We start from the raw sequence: 23320 nt of genomic DNA, 5'->3' as shown, positions 1-23320 counted from the left end.
ACCCGTGCCATGCCTGAGAATTGTGAGCACTGTTTTTCTCATCTCATCGGGTATAATGTTTGTTTGCTTCATCAGAATCGTTTGTTTCCTCTTGTTGAGAAGCTCTGCCAGTCTGACTGGCTCTAATTTTTACCCTGGCAGGGTGGCTGCCGAGAAGCCACGTGACGCGGTTGGCACCACTTTGTTTGTCCATTCAAGATGGAGTTTATTCCGCGATGATCAAGCTGCACGTTCAAGTCTTGGTGGGAAACATATCTGTTTATAAAAGCATGGAATGCTGCACATCTTGTGATAAAATGTCACGTCTCCATTTAAAGTCTGTAGCTCCGCCAGAGAGAGATACCTTGCCAAGCAGTAGATTGCAAAGCCCAATAGCAATCAGGGTGCCGGTTTCCACATTCTCCATCTTCTTGTAACATCCTGTGGCTCAGCACGCTTGGTCGCCCAGCCATTACTGACGACGGCGAACGCCTCCGACACGACTCGGAGCGAGGCCTGGGAGCTCGGCTTGCCGCACAACCCTGCAGGAAGGCACAAGCTGTTCCTTGGTAATTAAACGTTGCTGATGCATTTTAAAATCCTCACAAACTAACGCTCCATCGTGGTGCTGGAAAATCGTTAAGGCTCTCACCATAAAATTACTGGGCCATGACACTGCTGGATGGGCCCCGGCTCTTGTGGCCAAACATTTTTGTAAGGAAAATGACAACGCATCAATTTCATCGAAGCACTTTGCAGAACTCTTCCCCAATTAGTATTTTATCTATTTATGGGTTTCTCATCCATTCACTCTTTTATTTGCTTTTATCCCGATTTATTTTGTCCTTTTAATGGTTTTGAAAAGTCAAATTGCACGTTTATTGCTGTTCTGACTCAAAATGAATATTTTATGATTTGTACATTATTAACTTTTCAATGAGCAATTTCACCGAGACAAACTCTTCGTGACAGATTTCTACAAACTTCAGGATCTGAAACTCCTGCTTGGTCGAAGATCCTTGACTGACAGACGTGTGTAGTCACGCACTTGGAAAAGTTATGTGATCATGGAGATTCTGCATAATTTGACTAATTCCTCGTACTTGTTGGGAATGTCTTCATGGATCCAACCATCAAATACCTGGAGGATGCATCGCTATCAATACCAGCATCAACATCACCTGTGTCACTGATACCAACATCACCTATCTCACTGATACCAACATCACCTATCTCAATGATACCAACATCACTGATCTCAATGATACCAACATCACCGATCTCACTGATACCAACATCACCTATCTCACTGATACCAACATCACCTATCTCACTGATACCAACATCACCGATCTCACTGATACCAACATCACCTATCTCACTGATACCAACATCACTGATCTCACTGATACCAACATCACCGATCTCACTGATACCAACATCACCGATCTCACTGATACCAACATCACCTATCTCACTGATACCAACATCACCGATCTCAATGATACCAACATCACCGATCTCAATGATACCAACATCACTGATCTCAATGATACCAACATCACCGATCTCACTGATACCAACATCACCTATCTCACTGATACCAACATCACTGATCTCACTGATACCAACATCACCGATCTCAATGATACCAACATCACCGATCTCACTGATACCAACATCACCAATCTCACTGATACCAAAATCACCTATCTCACTGATACCAACATCACCTATCTCACTGATACAAACATCACCTATCTCACTGATACCAACATCACCTATCTCACTGATACCAACATCACCTATCTCACTGATACCAACATCACCTATCTCACTGATACAAACATCACCTATCTCACTGATACCAACATCACCGATCTCAATGATACCAACATCACCGATCTCACTGATACCAACATCACCAATCTCACTGATACCAAAATCACCTATCTCACTGATACCAACATCACCTATCTCACTGATACAAACATCACCTATCTCACTGATACCAACATCACCTATCTCACTGATACCAACATCACCTATCTCACTGATACCAACATCACCGATCTCACTGATACCAACATCACCTATCTCACTGATATCAACATCACCTGTGTCACTGATACCAACATCACCTATCTCACTGATACAAACATCACCGATCTCACTGATACCAACATCACCTATCTCACTGATATCAACATCACCTGTGTCACTGATACCAACATCACCTATCTCACTGATATCAACATCACCTGTGTCACTGATACCAACATCACCAATCTCACTGATATCAACATCACCTGTGTCACTGATTCCAACATCACCTATCTCACTGATACCAACATCACCAATCTCACTGATACCAACATCACCAATGTCACTGATACCAACATCACCTATCTCACTGATACCAACATCACCAATCTCACTGATACCAACATCACCAATCTCACTGATACCAACATCACCAATGTCACTGATACCAACATCACCAATCTCAATGATACCAACATCACCTATCTCAATGATACCAACATCACCAATGTCACTGATACCAACATCACCGATCTCAATGATACCAACATCACCGATCTCACTGATACCAACATCACCAATCTCACTGATACCAACATCACCGATCTCAATGATACCAACATCACCGATCTCACTGATACCAACATCACCAATCTCACTGATACCAAAATCACCTATCTCACTGATACCAACATCACCTATCTCACTGATACAAACATCACCTATCTCACTGATACCAACATCACCTATCTCACTGATACCAACATCACCTATCTCACTGATACCAACATCACCAATCTCAATGATACCAACATCACCTATCTCAATGATACCAACATCACCAATGTCACTGATACCAACATCACCTATCTCACTGATACCAACATCACCGATCTCACTGATACCAACATCACCAATCTCACTGATACCAACATCACCAATCTCAATGATACCAACATCACCTATCTCAATGATACCAACATCACCAATGTCACTGATACCAACATCACCTATCTCACTGATACCAACATCACCGATCTCACTGATACCAACATCACCGATCTCAATGATACCAACATCACCTATCTCACTGATACCAACATCACCAATCTCACTGATACCAACATCACCAATCTCACTGATACCAACATCACCAATCTCACTGATACCAACATCACCTGTGTCACTGATACCAACATCACCTATCTCAATGATACCAACATCACCAATCTCAATGATACCAACATCACCAATCTCACTGATACCAACATCACCAATCTCACTGATACCAACATCACCTGTGTCACTGATACCAACATCACCTGTGTCACTGATACCAACATCACCAATCTCACTGATACCAACATCACCTATCTCAATGATACCAACATCACCAATCTCACTGATACCAACATCACCAATCTCACTGATACCAACATCACCAATCTCACTGATACCAACATCACCAATCTCACTGATACCAACATCACCTGTGTCACTGATACCAACATCACCAATCTCACTGATACCAACATCACCTATCTCAATGATACCAACATCACCAATCTCACTGATACCAACATCACCTGTGTCACTGATACCAACATCACCTATCTCACTGATATCAACATCACCGATCTCACTGATACCAACATCACCTGTGTCACTGATACCAACATCATCACCTGCTTTGTGCATGTTAAACTGCAGCAACGCATTTTATGTGCTCATCCTGAAGTAGGCCCCAAAAAATTTGGCTGCAGCAAAAATGTAAATTTTTAACACAGTTTTCATTCAATCTCTTTCATTTCTCAGGAGGCCTGGACTGAGTTAAGGGAGAGTGTACCTGCCAAGTTTGTTGAATCTGTGACATTCAAACACGATATCCTGGATGCCTGAAGAAAAGTCATTTTCTGTAGAAACCTCTCTGTGTACAAATTCGTTCTTACAGACAAAGTTCCTGTTCTGTACACATAAGGAAACCACCGAGCAAGTCTCAAATTCAAGGGTTTGTGAAAAACTCGAGACAGCAAAGCACAGTCTCGAATGTCAATTCACCAAACAGAGAAAGCGCCTCCGGCCTACCAAAATCAGGAAGGTCGCCCAATAATGTTTCTGCCGTTGTTGACTCAGTCGCCCGAAGTGCCGAAGGCTCCACTGTCAAGACCTCTCAACATCAGCAAATAAAGCTTGAGGAGAATTGTGACAACAGTTGCATACAAGTGACCAATGGATTTGCTCGAAGTCTGGCGCTCTGCATTGAGCGAAGTCCTGCCCATTTCGAGCATATCAGCAGTAATTTCTTTGTATAATTGACACTTTTTTGTGGAGAACTAGTTCTTTGTAGACAATGACAACTTCCGGGTGACATAGCAAGCTGAAATGTATCGTGCCGATGAATATCGAAGTCGATACACCAGGAAAAATTCATAGAACCATCGGGATGCATCTGTAAATGAAAATATCTGAAAATAGGTGCAGCCTCGTTGTGCTCACCTCATCTGAAGATAAGAGGTTTGTTAAATGGGGGAGGAGAACGGAGATAAACTGGGTGGGTTAGTGGGGGTAGAAAAGTTATTGGGTGAGGATGGAAGTTGTGCTCGGAACTCTCAGAGAAGAGTGGAATTGGAGCAATATAACAGACCATTCGATTGACTATCGAGAAAATGGCACGGAGGACACAGGTGAGTAGTGAGTCTGCACTAAATAAGTTCATTAAGGACAGAGCTACTGGAGAAATGAGTGGAACCTGGGGTGGTAGAGGTGGGACAGAGGGTCGAATGGGCAGGGAAGGTGGACAAAGTGAGAGATGGGAGAAGACCGAGACACCGCCGGCCTGAGTTGTCTTCATTCCAAAATAGATAATAATCATCATCATCTATATTATATTCTCCGTAGGTGATTCTTTCTGTCTGTCGAATGTCTGTCCGGGGTGTGGCTTACCCCGTTGAGAGAGTAGCTCCACCCATTCTGGAAGAGGCTTCAAAAACAAATATCCACCATTTTATTTACTCGCATAACTTTGAGGCCTGTTTTGTTATGCCTGTGGTGTCTTGCTCTCTCTCACTGTTTTATTTCAACTCTAATTCGATATCTCATTTCATTTCTAACAGTCGCTAAAATGGTTTTATACTCGGTTGAAAAAAAAACGGGAATAAAATCCGATGAAAGTTTCCGTTTATAGAATGAAATGCATTTTCAAAGGCCTATAACTTAAAGGCCATTGAGTCTCTCACGCCATTCTAACTCCACTCTCCAATCTAACTCACCATCTGATTTCATTTTTATTGATGGTTTTAGACTCGGTCAGAAATCATTTAGAACATTCATGCACACATGGGAAATTGCCGAGATATGTTTAAAAAAAATCGCGGCACGGTCTGTCATACACCGCCTAAAATAACAGACGGGAAAATGGCGAGATATATTAAAAATGTACTTTGTAAAGCGAAAGGTTTCCGATATATTCAAGTTTAAAATTGAAGTCACCTGTGACTGATGTGCATGTTAAGACTCAATCAACACGTCTTCGATCATAAATTACTTTTTGAAGAAACAAAGGTACATTCTTATTACAACGCAAGCAATGTAAACTGCCTGTTTCGTTCGGAGCGATTATACACCGCCCAAATAAAGTGAGTCAACTCTTTTCCAACCAAGGAATGAAACAATACAGTACTTCAAAAATGTACATAATAATGTAAACCAACTATGGAATACATATTTATTAATAACGTTTGGTTTTAATCTATTTTTACTTAGTAAAGCGAAAAGTTTCCGATATATTCAAGTTTAAAAATGAAGTCACCCTTGACTGATGTACATTTTAAGACTCAATCAACCTGTCTTCGATCATAAATTACTTTTTGAAGAAATAAAGGTATATTGTTATTACAACGCAAGCAATGTGAACTGCCTGTTTCGTTTGGAGAGATTATACACCGCCCAAAGACGATGTGTTTCAGGAAATTACTGAGAGATATTTCTTCGTTTTTATTTCATTAGTTATGTGCACGTACACATTAAATAATTTTATTTTAAACCTTTACATTTCACAATGTAATTTACTTGCCACTTGATGATGACGAGACACTTCCTCTTGGGGATCGTGAAAATGAATGCGTTGCGTGGAAACTCTCATTTCCAAAATGAACGACACCACAGACTTGAACAGGATGCACATATGTGTGTATGTGTGTGTATATATGTGTGTATATATGTGTGTATGTGTGTGTATGTATGTATGTGTGTGTATGTATGTGTGTGTTTGTGTGCATATGTGTGGATGTATGTGTATGTGTGCGTGTGTGTCTGAATAAGCGAGAGACAGAATTGTGAGGAACAGAAATGAAAAAAGGAGATGTGTGTGACCCACTCCCATGTGTGAGTGTGTGAGACCCACTCTCCGCTGTGTGTGTGACCCACTCTCCTCCGTGTGTGACCCTCTCTCCCCCGTGTGTGACCCTCTCTCCCCCGTCATTGTGATGTGGGAGGGAGAGGATTTGAGCCCTTAAAGTCACATTTTACATGAGATGTAATAACACATTTCCAACTGTATTTCCCATGTGCACGCACATGCATTCACATGTTATCAGAAGTAAATACATTGTGTAGATTACATCATTTGTGGATCTGATAAATTGGCAGTAACCATTTTGTGAAACTGAATGTGCAGGTGCAGCATCTAACTCAATATGTCGAAATGTCACACACGTCCATGCCCATGGGATTCCCACAAGTGACCCCACTAGTCATACTAAAATATGCAATTTGGTGTCTGTCTGTCTGTCTCTCTGATGATTTTTGGACCACGATACATTACGTCGTTACTTATCCAATCTCAACCAAACTTGACAGGATGACTAAGGGTTACACAATGAAGGTTGTAGCGCATTCACCTGCCCCCCCATCGCCAAGGGGGTTTCTCCCCAAAGCGGAATTTCCCCATTTTTGCCGCCAATGGGGATGCATGTTGAGGTGTATATCCTTGTTAAGTTAGCTTTATCGTGGTGTTTTTCCAAGGCCGCTTCTAATAACAAAATGAATGATAATAGCGTAATATTAATGTTATTACCAAACAATATTAATACCAATAATATCCCACCTCCCCAAGGGGCTTTTCCTCCTTAAACAAACATCGTGTCAACGTTTATAAATAGCTTATCATGGCGTTTTTGTGGGAGCAACGGCCTCTAAAGCAAGTAAAAAAATATTATAAACCATAAACACATATGATTAGCTTTTTAAACAGTCGCTAATGCTGTTTATAACACCAAATGAAGAAATTTGGAGGAATCCCGACATCAATGAGGTCGGTTTTACTTACAGAACTGAGCGAAGATCTACTGTAATCTATATACCTCACAAGGGTTGGGTAAATAACATGACCCTCCCTGGCGCTAATGTGGCGTTTTTCGTAGAGAACTTTTGAAACAGTCGCACCTGCTGTTTAACACGAAACTTAAAGGTAGGAAGCCCGGGTTGTGCTCATTTAACAAGCAGCGCTTGCCAAGCCAGCCATTCCTTTAGGGTTTTGAATGGATTGCTTGCTCGAATGATTAAACCACTTGGCGATCTGTAATTTCCCCAGGATCCAGTATCACTCCTTCAAGTTCATCAGCAAAGGTTTATTGTAGGCGAAAACCAAAGTTATTCAGCAGGTGTAAGGTATCTCGACAAACTACGATCAATTGTCATACACGTTTATTCACTCTGCCGATACAGGCCCGATTCACCTCAGCGCTATCCGAGCTGGGGCGTAGGGATACCATGCGGTCACGGTGTAGGGATACAACGTTGAATATTTGCACTTCATACATGACATCCTCCCCTTTAAGTCCAAAATTACCAAGAGCAATACGTGCTAGATTTCAAGAATTGACATTTCAAAAGCAACATTTCCAAAACATGTGAAAATATGTGTGCAAACGATTATGAGAATAATGAAAATACGTGAAAATAGAACATGTGTCACCGTGAAAATAGAACATGTGTCACCGTGAAAATAGAACATGTGTCACCGTGAAAAAAAACATCTTCAAAGATTCAACCGGTCGGGTGCTTTTCTCTCACGCATTGAGCGTCGCGGTGTACCAGTGGATACACAGTCCGAGGTGATTCCTTTGGGTCGCGGTGTACCAGTGGATACAGAGTTAGAGGGGATTCCTTTGGGTCGCGGTGTACCAGTGGATACAGAGTCCGGGGTGATTCCTTTGGTCTCCACGAAGGGTGTAGCGTTCGCAGAGGTTTTCGGGGCATCCGAGCCGGCTGAAGCGGCCACGACGATCTCCGGCAGTGATGGGTCGAACTGTTGTCCTGACTGACGATGCTGCAAGCTCTATCGACTCACAGTGATGGTAGGTTATGTGGTCCTGATGTCGACGAATTTCGCGGCCGTCCTGCAGGTGAATCACGCAGGACAGTGGACCTGGCTTCTCGATGATGTCCCCCGGTAGCCACGTCGCACCTGCACCAACATTTTGGGCAAACACTGGATCTCCAATGTTGATACATCGACTGTTGGACGTCTTATCGTGCACCAACTTTTGATTAAGCTGGCTCTGATAAACGTTTGATGATATGTCTGGTTTGAGATTGTCAAGTGTCGATCTCAGGTGTCGTTTCATCAATAACTCAGACGGAGCTGCACCGGTTGTTGATTGTGGCGTGATGCGGTATTTGAACAGGAGACGAGAAAGCTTTGTTTCCAGGGTTCCCTCCTGAAGTTTCTGCAATCCGGATTTGATGATTCCCACGGATCGTTCGGCCAAGCCATTTGAAGCCTGGTGATGTGGGCTGACAAACTTATGTTTGATGCCATTCCGACGTGTGAACTCGGCAAACTCGGAACTGGAAAAACACGAACAGTTATCACTCACGATCATCCTGGGGCAGACCATGAGTGGCGAAACAGCGTCTGAGTCTTTCGATGACAATGGCTGACGTAGTACCACGCGACACATAGGCATCAATCCATTTTGTGTGCGCGTCCGTAATTATTAGAATCATGCTGCCGTTAATAGGCCCGGCATAATCGAGATGTAGGCGATGCCACGGTTCGCTGGGCCATTCCCAGGGATGCAGTGGCGCTTTCGCAGGTGTATTCCGGGTGCTCTGGCAGGGGTAACAATGTCGAACATGATGTTCGATATCAGCATCAAGATTCGGCCACCACACATAGTTTCTAGCGAGTCTTCATCTTCACAATCCCGGGGTGACAGTCATGGATTTCATCCATGACCCTGGAACGCAGATTTTCCGGGATCACGACACGACATCCCCAGAGTAGGCAACCATTTTCCACGCTGAGTTCGTTTTTATGTGCTTTAAAAGCCGCAAAATCTGGGTCACCCTCAGGTAGCAAATGCCATCCAAGCTGTACAGCCTGGACAGTTCTGGACAGAACGGGGTCTCGTCGAGTATGAGTGCGGATCTGGCCGGAATCGACAGCGCAATCTTCCAGATGATCCATCAGTGCGATAATGGATCCTGGTGTAGGCGAATCATCAACGGATTCTGGAAGGGGTAACCGACTCATGGCATCTGCATTTGTGATAGTATACAAGTAAAAATTTGAGAATTTGTGCTTATATAAAATGTTGGAAGCATTTCGTGTTAAAAGTAGTTAAACACGTTTTTTAGGATAATTCGAGGGTGCTGAATTCAAAAATGCTGTTTAACCGGTTCAATTTTGGAGTCTTAACCTTCAAATTGTAAAAAACAAAATGCCTGCCATTTTCAGCATATTTTTTGCCATAACTTGAATTTTAAGCTACATAGAAGGCTCACAATAGTGGCAATACCCATGTTTGTGATACTGAGGATTCCAAATTTACTGTTACCTAAGTTGTAACTAGTTTGGTTTCGCCGCCATGTTGAATTCCAAGATGGCCGCCATATTGATCATCAAGATGGCCACAATGTTGGATTTAAATACAAAGAAACAAATTGAAATATAGTACGCCTGGAGTCTTTTGCAAAGTCATAGAAGAGCAAAGTCATATGATCATAGCCAAGAATGGCTGAATGGCACTGGAAAGAAGAGCGGTGGCATTGTGGGCATCACAAGAAGTATCTCTGCATTAGGCAGATGGGCACTATCATATAACTTGAGAACTTGCATATCGAGTAAAACTAGACAAATGCTGATGATCGAAGGGGAGGAAAGTGAGTATGTGTACAACGAGCCTACACCTTCCAGAAAAGGGCGTGACAACCTTGATGAGGAGAAAGTCGTCTCAGCTTTCCGACGATTCGATGTATTCAGCGAGGGAATGTCATCCTCTGTACTGCAGAATATTGCTACCAAGGATTTGGCATCGGAGAGCATTCAACATTCTTTGCTTAATGCAGAAAAACTTGGACAGGTGCAGCTGGATGAGTTTGTTGATCAGCGCCTTCTTCAGCCTCCTGATGGCACATGTCATATCAATTTCAATGCCGCTTTACATAGGAACAAAGCACAGACTTTCTCGTCTCTGTATGCTGTAGACTGCAAAGAAAGCAAAGGCAAAGAAACGACCATCAAGGCAGATAGAAACATTCTACAGCGACTTGTGACAGCTTCCAAAGCAGGGCGTGTGATAAACCTGGACCTGATTCTGCAGCATGAGCTTATGCCTGTGCCAATTTCACTTGCTGCCATGAATGGGAGTCTACATACAGGCAGTAGCGATAAATCTCGACTGGCAAATGAGTTGATTCAAGATGTCTCAACCCCAGAACAAGTGACATTAACTGGAAGTACTTGCTTAGTAATTGATGGTCAAGCACTGGTGATGGCTCTTGGAAAGCCCAGTGGAATAACCACATTTGGTGAATATGCAGATGCGTTTGTGAATTCAGTGTTTGCCATGGGGAAAAAATTTGAGAGAGTTGACGTAACTTTCGACCGATACCAGCAGGATTCCATCAAGACTGGAACCAGAATGAAACGTACCCGGGCCTCTCGACCAATACGTCGGGTAATAGAAAACCAAAACGTTCCTCTACCAGACAAATGGACCAACTTTCTCTCACTTGGAGAGAATACGGCAAATCTAGCAGAGTTTCTTTCTCAGCAGCTCATGACAAATGCGGTGTCTATTGCACCCACAACACTTGTAGTGGCTGGAGGATTTGCACAGATCACAGACGTGAAATCTTCAGATCCAGAGATGGACACATCATCCCTACAGGCCAACCTTGAGGAGGCGGACACACGACTTGTTCTTCATTGCGTCGACACAAATGCTGAAACAGTGGTGGTTTTAGTGCGTGACACTGACGTGCTGGTCTTGTTAGCTGCTCATTTTGATAAGATGCCATGCACTCAGCTGTGGATGAAGGCAGGAACTCTTAAGAAGCCAAAATACATTCCCATCCACAAACTCCACCAGAAACTGCCACCTTGCCAAGTGGAAGCGTTGCTGCCATTCCATGCAATTACTGGTTGTGACGGTGTGTCACAGCTTGCTGGCCACGGCAAAAAGGCAGCCTGGAAGGTGTTTCAAACACACAGCCAATTGTTGACAGATCTAGGCACAGAAGATATCACTGAAGAAGTAATCAACGATGCAGAAAAGTTCATATGCCGTCTTTACAAGGTACCCGATGATGTGGACAGATGCGACAAGGCACGTGTAATACTCTTCTCTAAGGGTTGTCCACAGGAGACTCTGCCACCAACATCAGATGCAGTCAGACTACACATAAGGCGCGCACATTACCAGGCTTTTATTTGGAAGCGCGCAACCATCGCTACTCCAGTACTCCCCCAAGTAACAGACATGGGATGGACATACATCGATGGGAACTTGGTGCCGAAGTTGATGACGCTATCTCCAATTCCTAAGGCGTGTCGCGAGATAGTAACATGCGGATGTACAAAAGGATGTATAAATGGCCGTTGCAGCTGCAGAAAAGCTGGGCTAACATGCACAGGAGGATGTGCATGTGCATACAACAGACAACTAGAATGCAGAAACAGAACAGACTAAGATAGACAGGTAAACATTTGAGAATGCCAATATTGAGCTATACGGTATTTATCTATCTATAATTCCAGCAATCTCTGTGTGTGTGTGTGTGTGTGTGTGTGTGTGTGTGTGTGTGTGTGTGTGTGTGTGTGTGTGTGTGTGTGTGTGTGTCTGTGTGTGTGTTTGTTTGTCTGTGACCGCTGTTTCTCGACAACCACGGGTCCGATATACTTTAAACTTGCCAGGTATATTGCTGGGGACCCGAGGATGTGCCTTTTCAAGGTTTCATATTAATCGGACAAGTAGTTACCGAGCTATGTCCAAAAAACGATTCAACCAATCAGAGAGCAGCGAGCTATCACGTGTGCCGAACGTGCCGAACAGACTCTGCCTCGGACGGCACATTTGAGAGCGTATTCATTTATTTCACGTTGGCAAACTATGTTGGCGTTAAACTATGTTTTAAAACTAATAAAAACTAATTTGCGATTCTTTCGCTTTCCTGCACGTTTGTGCACGCTATGGCGATTTCTTTACCAAACTCCGCAAGCCGTTCGCTTTGGACCAAACCATTTCATGTAAATAGAGGGGGGGGATTGTCACCGTACTCGCAAGCCGTTCGCTTTGGACCAAACCATTTCATGTAAATAGAGGGGGGGGGGATATAATTTTAGATATAGATATAGTACGGGCATGCCCTAGTAAAGTATAATTACTAAAAGGCAGCCATTTTGGAACTTTACCCCTTTTTTAAATGCACTTTAGAAATGATTTAATATCTTTTTTTTTGTTCTAAAGAAATTAAAAGCGCATTTGACCAGTGAAAGTGATGTACATAAAAAAATACACCCCAGAAATTACCAAAAATATGGCGGCTGTCTTGGAATTCAACATGGCGGCGAAACCAAACTAGTTACAACTTAGGTAACAGTAAATTTGGAATCCTCAGTATCACAAACATGGGTATTGCCACTATTTTGAGCCTTCTATGTTGCTTAAAATTCAAGTTATTGCAAAAAATATGCTGAAAATGGCGGGCATTTTGTTTTTTACAATTTGAAGGTTAAGACTCCAAAATTGAACCGGTTAAACAGCATTTTTGAATTCAGCACCCTCGAATTATCCTAAAAAACTTGTTGAATCACTTTTAACACAAAATGCCTACACTATTCGAAAATTCTCAAATTTTTACTTGTCTATAGACGAACCGGGCTTATAACATATGGTGTAGTCATAAGCAGCGAGAAACAGGGACCAGCGGGATGATCCTGGGCGGTAGTGTGTCAGATGTCGCCTTAGTTGGACCAAACAGACTGATCAGCGGCTTGTGATCAGTGCGAATCGTGAAATGATGTCCAAGAAGATACTGGCAAAATTTGCTGACGCCGAAAACGATTCCCAATCCTTCCTTGTCAAGTTGGGAATAGTTCTTCTCTGCCGGGAACTCGTTCTGGATGCAAATGCAACAGGTCTTTCCGTACCATCAGGCATCACGTGTGATAATACACTCCCCACTCCATACCGACAGGCATCGCATGTCAGCACAAGATCCTTCTCTGGATCAAAATGAACGAGAACATTGGATGATTTGAGCAGATCCTTAGAGGTCTGGAATGCTGATTGTTCAGTAGACCCCCAGCTCCAGGAGACTCCTTTCCTCAAAAGCCGATAAAGGGGGCCCAAAACGTCGGTCACATTCGGGATGTAACGACCATAAAACTGAAGCAAACCGAGGTATGACTTCAATTCGGTCACGTCTCGTGGAGCAGGAGCATCCGTGATAGCTCGGACTTTCTCATCTGTCGGGTGTAGACCTTCGGCATCAATCGTATGACCCAGGTACGTGATTGATGGCACCATAAACTTGCACTTGTCTCGACGCAAACGTAGGCCGGAGTCCGAAATCTTCTTCAGAACTCTATCCAGGTTTTGTAGATGTTCCGCGTCCGTACGACCAGTAACCAGAATATCATCCTGGTAACAAACGACGTTGCGTTCGGCCGGCGGCAAACAAACTGTCCATGACACGCTGATAAATTCCAGGTGCAGATTTCACTCCAAAACTGAGTCGGTGGTACCTGTACAACCCACGATGCGTGTTGATGGTAAGATACTGTTTCGAATTCTCGTCCAAGCGGAGCTGTAGATAGGCGGATTTGAGATCGAGTTTCGTAAAAGTCTTGCCTCCCGTGAGACGAGCATAGAGGCCTTCGATCCTCGGGATTGGATATTTATCCAATGAAGAACACTTGTTCACGGTCATTTTATAATCTCCACATATGCGGATGGACTGGTCCGATTTTATGACCGGAACGATGGGCGCCGCCCATTCGGCATACTGGATTTGCTCGATGATCCCAAGATTTTCAAGATGATCCAGTTCCTTGTCAATCCGCTCCCGCAGGGCGAAAGGGACTGGGCGAGCTCTGCAAAATATAGGATTGGCATCCCGGTCAACCCTGAGTTTAGCCGTATGTCCTTTCAAGGTTCCAAGCTCATCCTTTAAGACATCCGGGTACGTATCCATCACATTTTTGAGTGTGTATGCTGCGGTAGGAGAAACGTTGGCTACCCGGAGTTGATGAATGCTTTTCCACTTCAGTCGAATTATGCTCAACCAGTTCCTGTCGAGTAAGGAAGGGCCCTTTCCAGGAATGACGATCAGGGGTAGGTGAAACTCACGGTTATCGTAGCCCACCGTGACGTCACATGTATCGCAGGGAACAATCTCCTCACCTGTATAGGTGGAGAGTCCATAGGTAGTAGGTTTCAGATGGGGTCGGTCAGCATCACTCCACAGGTTTGTGAAAACAGCATGGCTGATGAGCGAGACGGCCGCACCAGTGTCGACCTCCATTTGCAATGGTCGATTGTTGACGACAACAGTGGCAAGAAGAGGGTCCCGCCTATGGTGAGAATCAATATGAAGCAGGTCATACGATTCCGAGTTGTCGGAAACAGAGCTCACCTGGTCAAACTCAGGTTCCTCCGAACCGAAAAACTCATGAATCTTGTCAGCAGCTTTCCCTTTTCCCGATTTGCGAGTGATGCAAGCTGGAACAATATGGCCAGTTTTCGAACAGAAATGGCAGGTGGCATCTTTGAACCGACACGTCTCCGGAGGGTGCTGTCCGTTGCACCGAAAACATTTGTTGTGTGTTTGAGACTGCACTGGCTTCTGACGAGGAGCCTTGTTCCAACGTTTTGGCTGAACATGATCCAACCGATTCACAGCAGGGCTGGTACCAGATGAGCGAGTGGCACCGATGCTTGTAGCGTTGCGTTCAGCACTTTCCATGGAGATGGCGGTCTCTCTGGCATTTTGGAACGTCAGTCTTCTCTCAGCAAGCAGGCGTCTACGAGTGCGGTCATCGGACATGCCAACCACCAGCAAATCACGGAGCATGTCATCAATCGTGTCCCCAAACTCACACAGATGTGACAGTTTTTTGAGGTGTGCAATGAAGTGTGCGATCGACTGACCTTGCTGCTGTCTGCACATGTAAAAATTAAACCGACACAGGATGACTGAAGGAGATGGATTACAATGTTCCTTCAAAGCGGCCTTGAGCTCTGCATACGTGAGCTCTTGGATTGTCCGAGGCCGAATCAGGTTTTTAACGAGTGTGAACGTCTCACCTCCGCAAACGGACAGGAAGACGGCCTTCATCCGGGCTTCGGTCGCGATGCCGTTCGCCTCGAAGTAAAAAGACAACCGCTCAGAATACGTGTCAAAATCCCCCTCATGACGGTCGAATTCATCGATATGGCCGAAAGAAGTCATGGTCTAGATGTTTATCCTCGTCGCCATGTAGTCACTAGTCATACTAAAATATGCAATTTGGTGTCTGTCTGTCTGTCTCTCTGATGATTTTTGGACCACGATACATTACGTCGTTACTTATCCAATCTCAACCAAACTTGACAGGATGACTAAGGGTTACACAATGAAGGTTGTAGCGCATTCACCTGCCCCCCCATCGCCAAGGGGGTTTCTCCCCAAAGCGGAATTTCCCCATTTTTGCCGCCAATGGGGATGCATGTTGAGGTGTATATCCTTGTTAAGTTAGCTTTATCGTGGTGTTTTTCCAAGGCCGCTTCTAATAACAAAATGAATGATAATAGCGTAATATTAATGTTATTACCAAACAATATTAATACCAATAATATCCCACCTCCCCAAGGGGCTTTTCCTCCTTAAACAAACATCGTGTCAACGTTTATAAATAGCTTATCATGGCGTTTTTGTGGGAGCAACGGCCTCTAAAGCAAGTAAAAAAATATTATAAACCACAAACACATATGATTAGCTTTTTAAAGAGTCACTAATGCTGTTTATAACACTAAATGAAGAAATTTGGAGGAATCCCGACATCAATGAGGTCGGTTTTACTTACAGAACTGAGCGAAGATATACTGTAATCTATATACCTCACAAGGGTTGGGTAAATAACATGACCCTTCCTGGCGCTAATGTGGCGTTTTTCGTAGAGAACTTTTGAAACAGTCGCACCTGCTGTTTAACACGAAACTTAAAGGTAGGAAGCCCGGGTTGTGCTCATTTAACAAGCAGCTAGCTAGCGCTTGCCGAGCCAGCCATTCCTTTCGGGTTTTGAATGGATTGCTTGCTCGAATGATTAAACCACTTGGCGATCTGTAATTTCCCCAGGATCCAGTATCACTCCTTCAAATTCATCAGCAAAGGTTTATTGTAGGCGAAAACCAAAGTTATTCAGCAGGAAGAAATAACCACAGCAAACATCTCCATTTCCGGCATGGCATGCTCGCTAAGCTCCACCCTTCTGGATCCGGATGTATATTTTTAAAACTTCAAATATCACAATAAAGCAAATTAACACAATTAACTTATAACAATATCTCACACGATCTCTTCACAAGAAACTTGGTAAATGAACATACACCCGATGTTCTTGAGACCCGACAATAGGTCTAATGTAATCTATATACCCCAAAGAGGAATGACCCTTCCTGTGGTCCCGTAATGAGCGTGTGTACAAGTATCATTAAAATGCGCATACAACAATATTTACTTTCATCAAATGATGATTCTCAGGAACATTATGTACTCGGTTCTCAGCTCCACCAGACAATTATTGTACAATTTGGTTTTGGGTGAAGAAGTAAACCGAGGCCTTGGTTTCTGCGAGTGATGGCCTGTCTGACCTGGTATGCCATGTGTTCCAGGGAAGAAGCATTACGTTCTACACATTTTGAATCTCTTGAGGACCTGCTCGACTCCTTTGGACCAGTCCGAGACTGTTCTCGTGACAACGGTGGCTGCACTCGAAATTACCACTGCGTGTCTGAGCGACGTGTTGACTCCACCGGATGTGTGGTAAGAGCTCCACTTTGCCTTTTCATGGCATTTTCTGCTTTGAGAGTGCACGGGGGTATCCTGAGTGTAAGATGATGATGGAAGCACAGGGAACGTGGATTCGATGTATCTGACAGTTCAGGTTAAATTGCTATGTATGTTTGGGGCAAACCAACAGCCAAATCTAGCCAAATGCATATTCTTCTCAACTTATGTCCAGCTCATGGGAAGAACTTTGTGATAAACATGTACATGGAGGGAAACGATTGATCACGTTAGACATGTGTGCACATGTGTGAATGATTGCTACACGGTATGCGAACAGCATTGACAAACACAAGCACGACGAAGCTGCTGTGTCCACGCCGAGCTCAATCATCCTAGGCCTGCGTCGAGATACTAGTAGAGCGGATAGGGGGAAGAATCGTGCTTTTTTTGATAAAAGCATCAAACTTGGTACATATCATCAGTAGGCCATTACAAGATAAAAAAACATAGATATAGTGCCATCCCAGTTTTGTCCTATGACAGCTGTGGCGGCCATTTTTCAAAATGGCTGCCATCTAATACCAAAATACCATATAACTCAACAACCAAGAGGCCCAGAATCCTAATTCTGGTGCCTATACTGTATATAGGTTTTTGGGGTCATAGAATTCAAAGAAGGCAATAATGAGTATGTATGATAATGTCTTGTATCACTTTTGGAACATACGTGCCCTTTTCCAGTTTACAGAGTCACAACATTTTGCGGTCTTTGTATTGCTTTATTTTGTATCGATGAAATATAAGATACCTGTACCATAAATTAAACTTATAGTGCTATAAAAAAATAACAGTCAAAACGAATACAAAGCCGAGTTGCTTATTGTTGTAGATACCAATGTGCCATGAGTCAGTTAGGCTTACCATCAAATGTGAAATGCCAGATATCACATGAACTAATCATGGCAAGAACCCCCACATTCACACAGCTGTACATGGCAGAGCTGCTTTTGTGCATTTGCAGTTTGTTCGACAGCTTATGGTACAACCGCATCAAATAAGTTCTCTGCAAACTCTGCTGGCTTCAGGAAGACTGCTCCAAAGAACATCCCAGTTTCCATCACTACTACGAGTCCATCCCCATCCGTCTGGTTGTGGAGGCGTAGCCTTTGCTTCAAGCACCTGACTCCAGATGTGACCGGCCTGGTATACTGCTCGTCTAGTGTGCTGAAGTAGAGCACCCTTGGTCGGTGGATTGTTGCTCATGTCTCTGCCTTTCCGTGTGAATAGGTTGATACTGAGCTCATCAACATGGTGTTTAGAACTTGTTCGGTCATAAAGAAGTACGACGAATCTCTCCAGAACATCCATAGCAGCATCAACATCTGACATTTGTGGTTGTTCCATCAGCTTCATTAACTCCATTGTAACCCCAGGGCACATGCTCCATGTATCCCAAGCAGTCTTCTTTCCTCTGCCAGCAAAGCAAGAGGTCGTATCACACCCAGTAATGGCGTGAAACATTGGAAGTGCAATGGACTTCTCAGGACCAATTGCAGCTGAGATATCAGGAGCTGGTGCCATGCGCATATGCTTGCCTGTGCCGAACGCCACCCATAGAGCATTCAGTGTCACTTGTAGCTTTTGAAATACATACACTGCCAGAACAACTACATCACTGTCCACAGTACGGATGAGAACAGTTGTGTTGTTTAGCTGCATCAGCAACATGAAGCATCATACGGCTGTCTGCTTCCTCATGTGTACAAGGGGCTAAACCTCCCGTGTTTCTTGACTGGTGACACACAACATCCTCATTCAGCGAACTGATTACTTGCTTCTCTGTTTGAATGTTGTCAACTTCTCTGCTGGGGAATGAGAACAGCTCCTTCTTATTGTCAGAGAGCCGCAAGAATTCTTGCCAATTTTTCGGTACTGCAGTCTTTGGCCTAACACTTCGATGGATTCCTTTCCCTCTCTTCTCTCTGGTCTGTGCCTTTAATGAATCTGGCCTGTAATCAACCCAAACAACATCAACCCTCTGAGCTCTTTGTAGCTTAGAATTTACATATGGCAGAAAGCCATCGTGTGCATATTCCTGAAATGTTTTTGCTGCTCCAGGCTTCAACATATTTACAATGGCAAGTCCATCTAGCACAACAACTTCGGTATCGAGAGTGTTGTCCTCCTTTTCCGTGACTGTATCCTCAAGGCACTGAACAATGTTAGATTTGGTACCGTCTCAGCTTTCCCCTGTCCGACAATGGCGGAGGGCATGGTTGATTCTCGTGATGGAAAAACTCTTCCACATTTCCATCACGAACTTGACAAGCAACATAGAGCCTTGAGAACAGGTTGCAGTCAATTTTGAGTGCCACCAAATGTTCCTGTGATTTCGTCTTCTGGCGTATTGGTGGAGTACTGAATAGAGGGAGCTTGTTCTTCGTGATAACATCAAACACTGGTTTGGTACATTCTACGAGTCGTTCATGAACAAAGGTGTTGTACGGCTCGTGTTCAAGTTTCTCTATCCGATACAGAGCATCGACAATTGACCTATATGTGATATCGTGTATATCCACAATGAGCAGGTCACTGTGTGTTTCAAGGAAAGGATTGCCAAAATCATCTATGACAGACTTTAATGCCTGGACATCTTGTACGAATGTTTTCTGCAAAACCTATATATAGACACCAGAATTAAGATCCTAGGCCTCATGGTTGCTGAGTTATGTGGTATTTTAGTGTCATGTGGTGGCCATTTTGAAATATGGCCGCCATAGCAATCACAGGCCAAAACTGGGATGGCACTATATCTAATTTTGTTTCTTATGACTCTCTGAATATGTGTACCAAGTTTGATGCTTTATCAAAAAGTGCACGGTTCGTCTCTATATTGCACCTATCCGCTGGACTATACATGATCGTGATCAATGGATGTGAACGGCATTTGTGAGAGAGGGTCATGTACAAACAAGATCGTGGTTGCTGCTCATTACACTATAAGTTGTTATGGTTGTTAACTTATACACAGCCAAACATGGAAAGTAAATGCTGGGATCTTTAATGCAGTGGAAATGCGGGCCATGGAATGTTGGTGAATATGGTGTTAAATGGGATGTGGTGAAAATCCAAGCAGGGGAATGGAAGATGAACACTGAGACCAGATGTTCCACTTCGACAAATGATGTTTGTCTTGTAATCACATTTTACAAGTACTGATTAACATGACTAATTAACAGGTGTGTGTGTGTGTGTGTGTGTGTGTGTGTGTGTGTGTGTGTGTGTGTGTGTGTGTGTGTGTGTGTGTGTGTGTGTGTGTGTGTGTGTCGTGTGGGTGTGTGTTATAATTGTGAGGAACAGAAATTATATACTGAGATGTGTGTTTGTGCACAAGTTGCTGTTGTTGATTGCTATCTGCACACGTGCGTGGGTTTCATAATATCCACCTATGTTTTGGAGATGGATCATGATTCATGGTGAAAGGTGAAGGTCATGTTTCATCAATTTGTGAAGTTTTCTTAATCTCAATGTTTTGTTCCGAGGAATCTTTTCAGGATCGTCTCCGAACCCCGGATTGCCTCCAGTTGTAGTTCATTTGTGGTAATATTCCCGGGGATGGTTTTCAAAATCTCAGTGAGGTTCTTCTTCATCCTTCCTGTTGCTCCAGTGATCACTGGCACAATTTTGATGCTCTTCAGCTTCCAAGACCTCTTGACCTCATTTTTGATGTCCTGGTATTTGGTCATTTTCTTGATTTATACGTTCTTAAGGCCAAAATCGTTGGGTGCTGATATCTCAATCATCATTTCTGTCTTTTTCTTTTTGTTCCTGAGTACAATGTCCGGACACAATGCTTTATTTTCTTTGTTCACGCTCGATGGAATCATCAGGTCGTACGTGAGCATGACTCCCTCGTTTTCAATGATTGCCCTTGGTTCGTGTTTCCATGAGTTTTCTGGTACAGTAAATCCTCACCGTCCACACAGGTTCCGTTAACTCCGCGAATGGCGAAATCGCGAATGGCGAACAGTTTCTAACATGTAAGTCAATGAGATACGTTCCAGCGACACAAAACTTAACTCCAAAAATCATCAATACATGAAAATAATAAGACATTTAAATAGAAGATTAAGAACAATTTAGTAAAATATGATCACATAAGTAACATTTACCATCAACAAAAATGCTTTCTGCTTCGCCTACCTGTACAGTACAGTTCAGTACAGTATTGTGATCAATCTCCGAGGATCGATCCACAGTTCCCTCATGTCTATTATGATTTGATCTTCCCTTGGTGAAGACAGGACTGCGCAGTCTTCCATAACGTGTTTTGTTGTGTGTGGAGCGGCCTGGCAGAGGTTCCAAGTGCTGTCCGTGACCCAATAGGAATCCCCGATGCAACAAAACGATGAAAATGAACGTGGGGTTTTTCTTCTTCACCTCAATACTATCACCTTCTTCTTTATCTTCAGGAAAATTATTTTGTTCCTTATTATTGTTCTTTTTGTTCTGTTGCATCCTCATTAAAGGTGTTTCCAAATTTAAAGTGTTTTAAAAGTTATGAAATACGAATGAGTTTAAGGTGGGCGGAATTCATTTATTCGCCGACACCCGAGGACGCGAATGCAAATTTTCAATATTTTTTATTTTTGGGCTATGCAGTATAGTATTATAATTTAACGCGTAATGTTAAATGAAAGAAAACACCTTTATCCAAAAATGGAAAGTGTTAAAAAAAACTTTTGAAAACCGAATGAGTTCAAGGTGGGAGTGGATCAATTTTCTGCGGATACATGGGAGTATTGGTGCGGATGGTGGAAGGTAAGTGCAGAGACACAGAACGCGGACAGCGAACCCACTGACAGCGAGGTTTGACTGCACTGAGATATTGAAATTTTTTCACATGTGCTGGTGGATTACTCCACAAACCCTGCTGTGTGTACAGGTGATCTGACATGAGTTTTTTATACATCCCAATAGAAGTTGATTCGTACTTTCTGTTTCTACCTTGCAGAACAGTCTCTTATCTGATTTACTCAGTCCTGCCATTTTCTTAAAGCCATTCGTGTAGTGTCCTTGGTCTTGGGCATTAATAATGATTCCGTTCTCCTTCCCAGTTGAACTGACCTCTTCGTAGCCATTCCATTGATCCTTCTTTGTCTATCCCCAATCTGTCCAACTCTTTTTTTTAATTTATACCTTCCTGCTCTTTTATTATTTTCCAACTTGGCGGCATATATATATATATATATATATATATATATATATATATATATATATATATGTGTATATATGCATATGTATATATGTCTATCCCCAATCCTTTGTCTATCCCCAATCTGTCCAACTCCTTTTTTTTTTATACCTTCCTGCTCTTATTATTTTCCAACTTGGCGGCATATATATATACAGCATAAATATATATATATATATATATATATATATATACATATATATATATATATACATATATATATATATACATATATATATATATATATATATACATATATATATATATACATATATATATACATATATATATATATACATATATATATATATACATATATATATACATATATATATATATACATATATATATATATACATATATATATATATATATATATATATACATGTATATATATATATATATATATATATATATATATATATATATATATACACAGACTGGCATTTAATATGGAATATTTTTTTTGTGGGGGTGAACTTACTTTTCAAGATGACTTAGAACCAAAAGTTCATTGGAATTATGTTGAAATTATTCTCGATTTTGTTAATGTGACCTTTAAAAGAAACAAAAACCACATTTGACATTTCGACGCAAATAAATTGATCCTTGAAAGTGATGTAAACTGATATCGAACTCAATTCACGGACAGTACTGTGTTAAACTTCTGTATGTTTTCTCGAAGTATCTCTTTATTTTGCACATTAGCCAAAAAAAATTTCAACAAAAACAAAAGCTAAATTATGACTGGGATTACGGACAGTA

At 42.6% G+C, this 23320-nt stretch overlaps 1 protein-coding gene across 1 annotated transcript in view; it reads left to right on the top strand.

The window, feature by feature from the left end:
• Positions 1-23320, top strand: part of LOC137439145 (astrotactin-2) — a 1262948-nt gene that overhangs the window by 742109 nt on the left and 497519 nt on the right. The window contains exon 11 of the mRNA XM_068134866.2: positions 17184-17334. Coding sequence (XP_067990967.2) covers positions 17184-17334 — 151 coding nt within the window. The remainder of the gene's footprint in view (positions 1-17183; positions 17335-23320) is intronic.

Source organism: Myxine glutinosa, chromosome 13 (genome assembly GCF_964187855.1).
Source record: "Myxine glutinosa chromosome 13, kmMyxGlut1.1, whole genome shotgun sequence".
Classification (NCBI taxonomy): domain Eukaryota; kingdom Metazoa; phylum Chordata; class Myxini; order Myxiniformes; family Myxinidae; genus Myxine; species Myxine glutinosa.
Note: the sequence above shows the minus strand (reverse complement) of the source record. Positions and strands in the feature narration are given on the sequence as shown.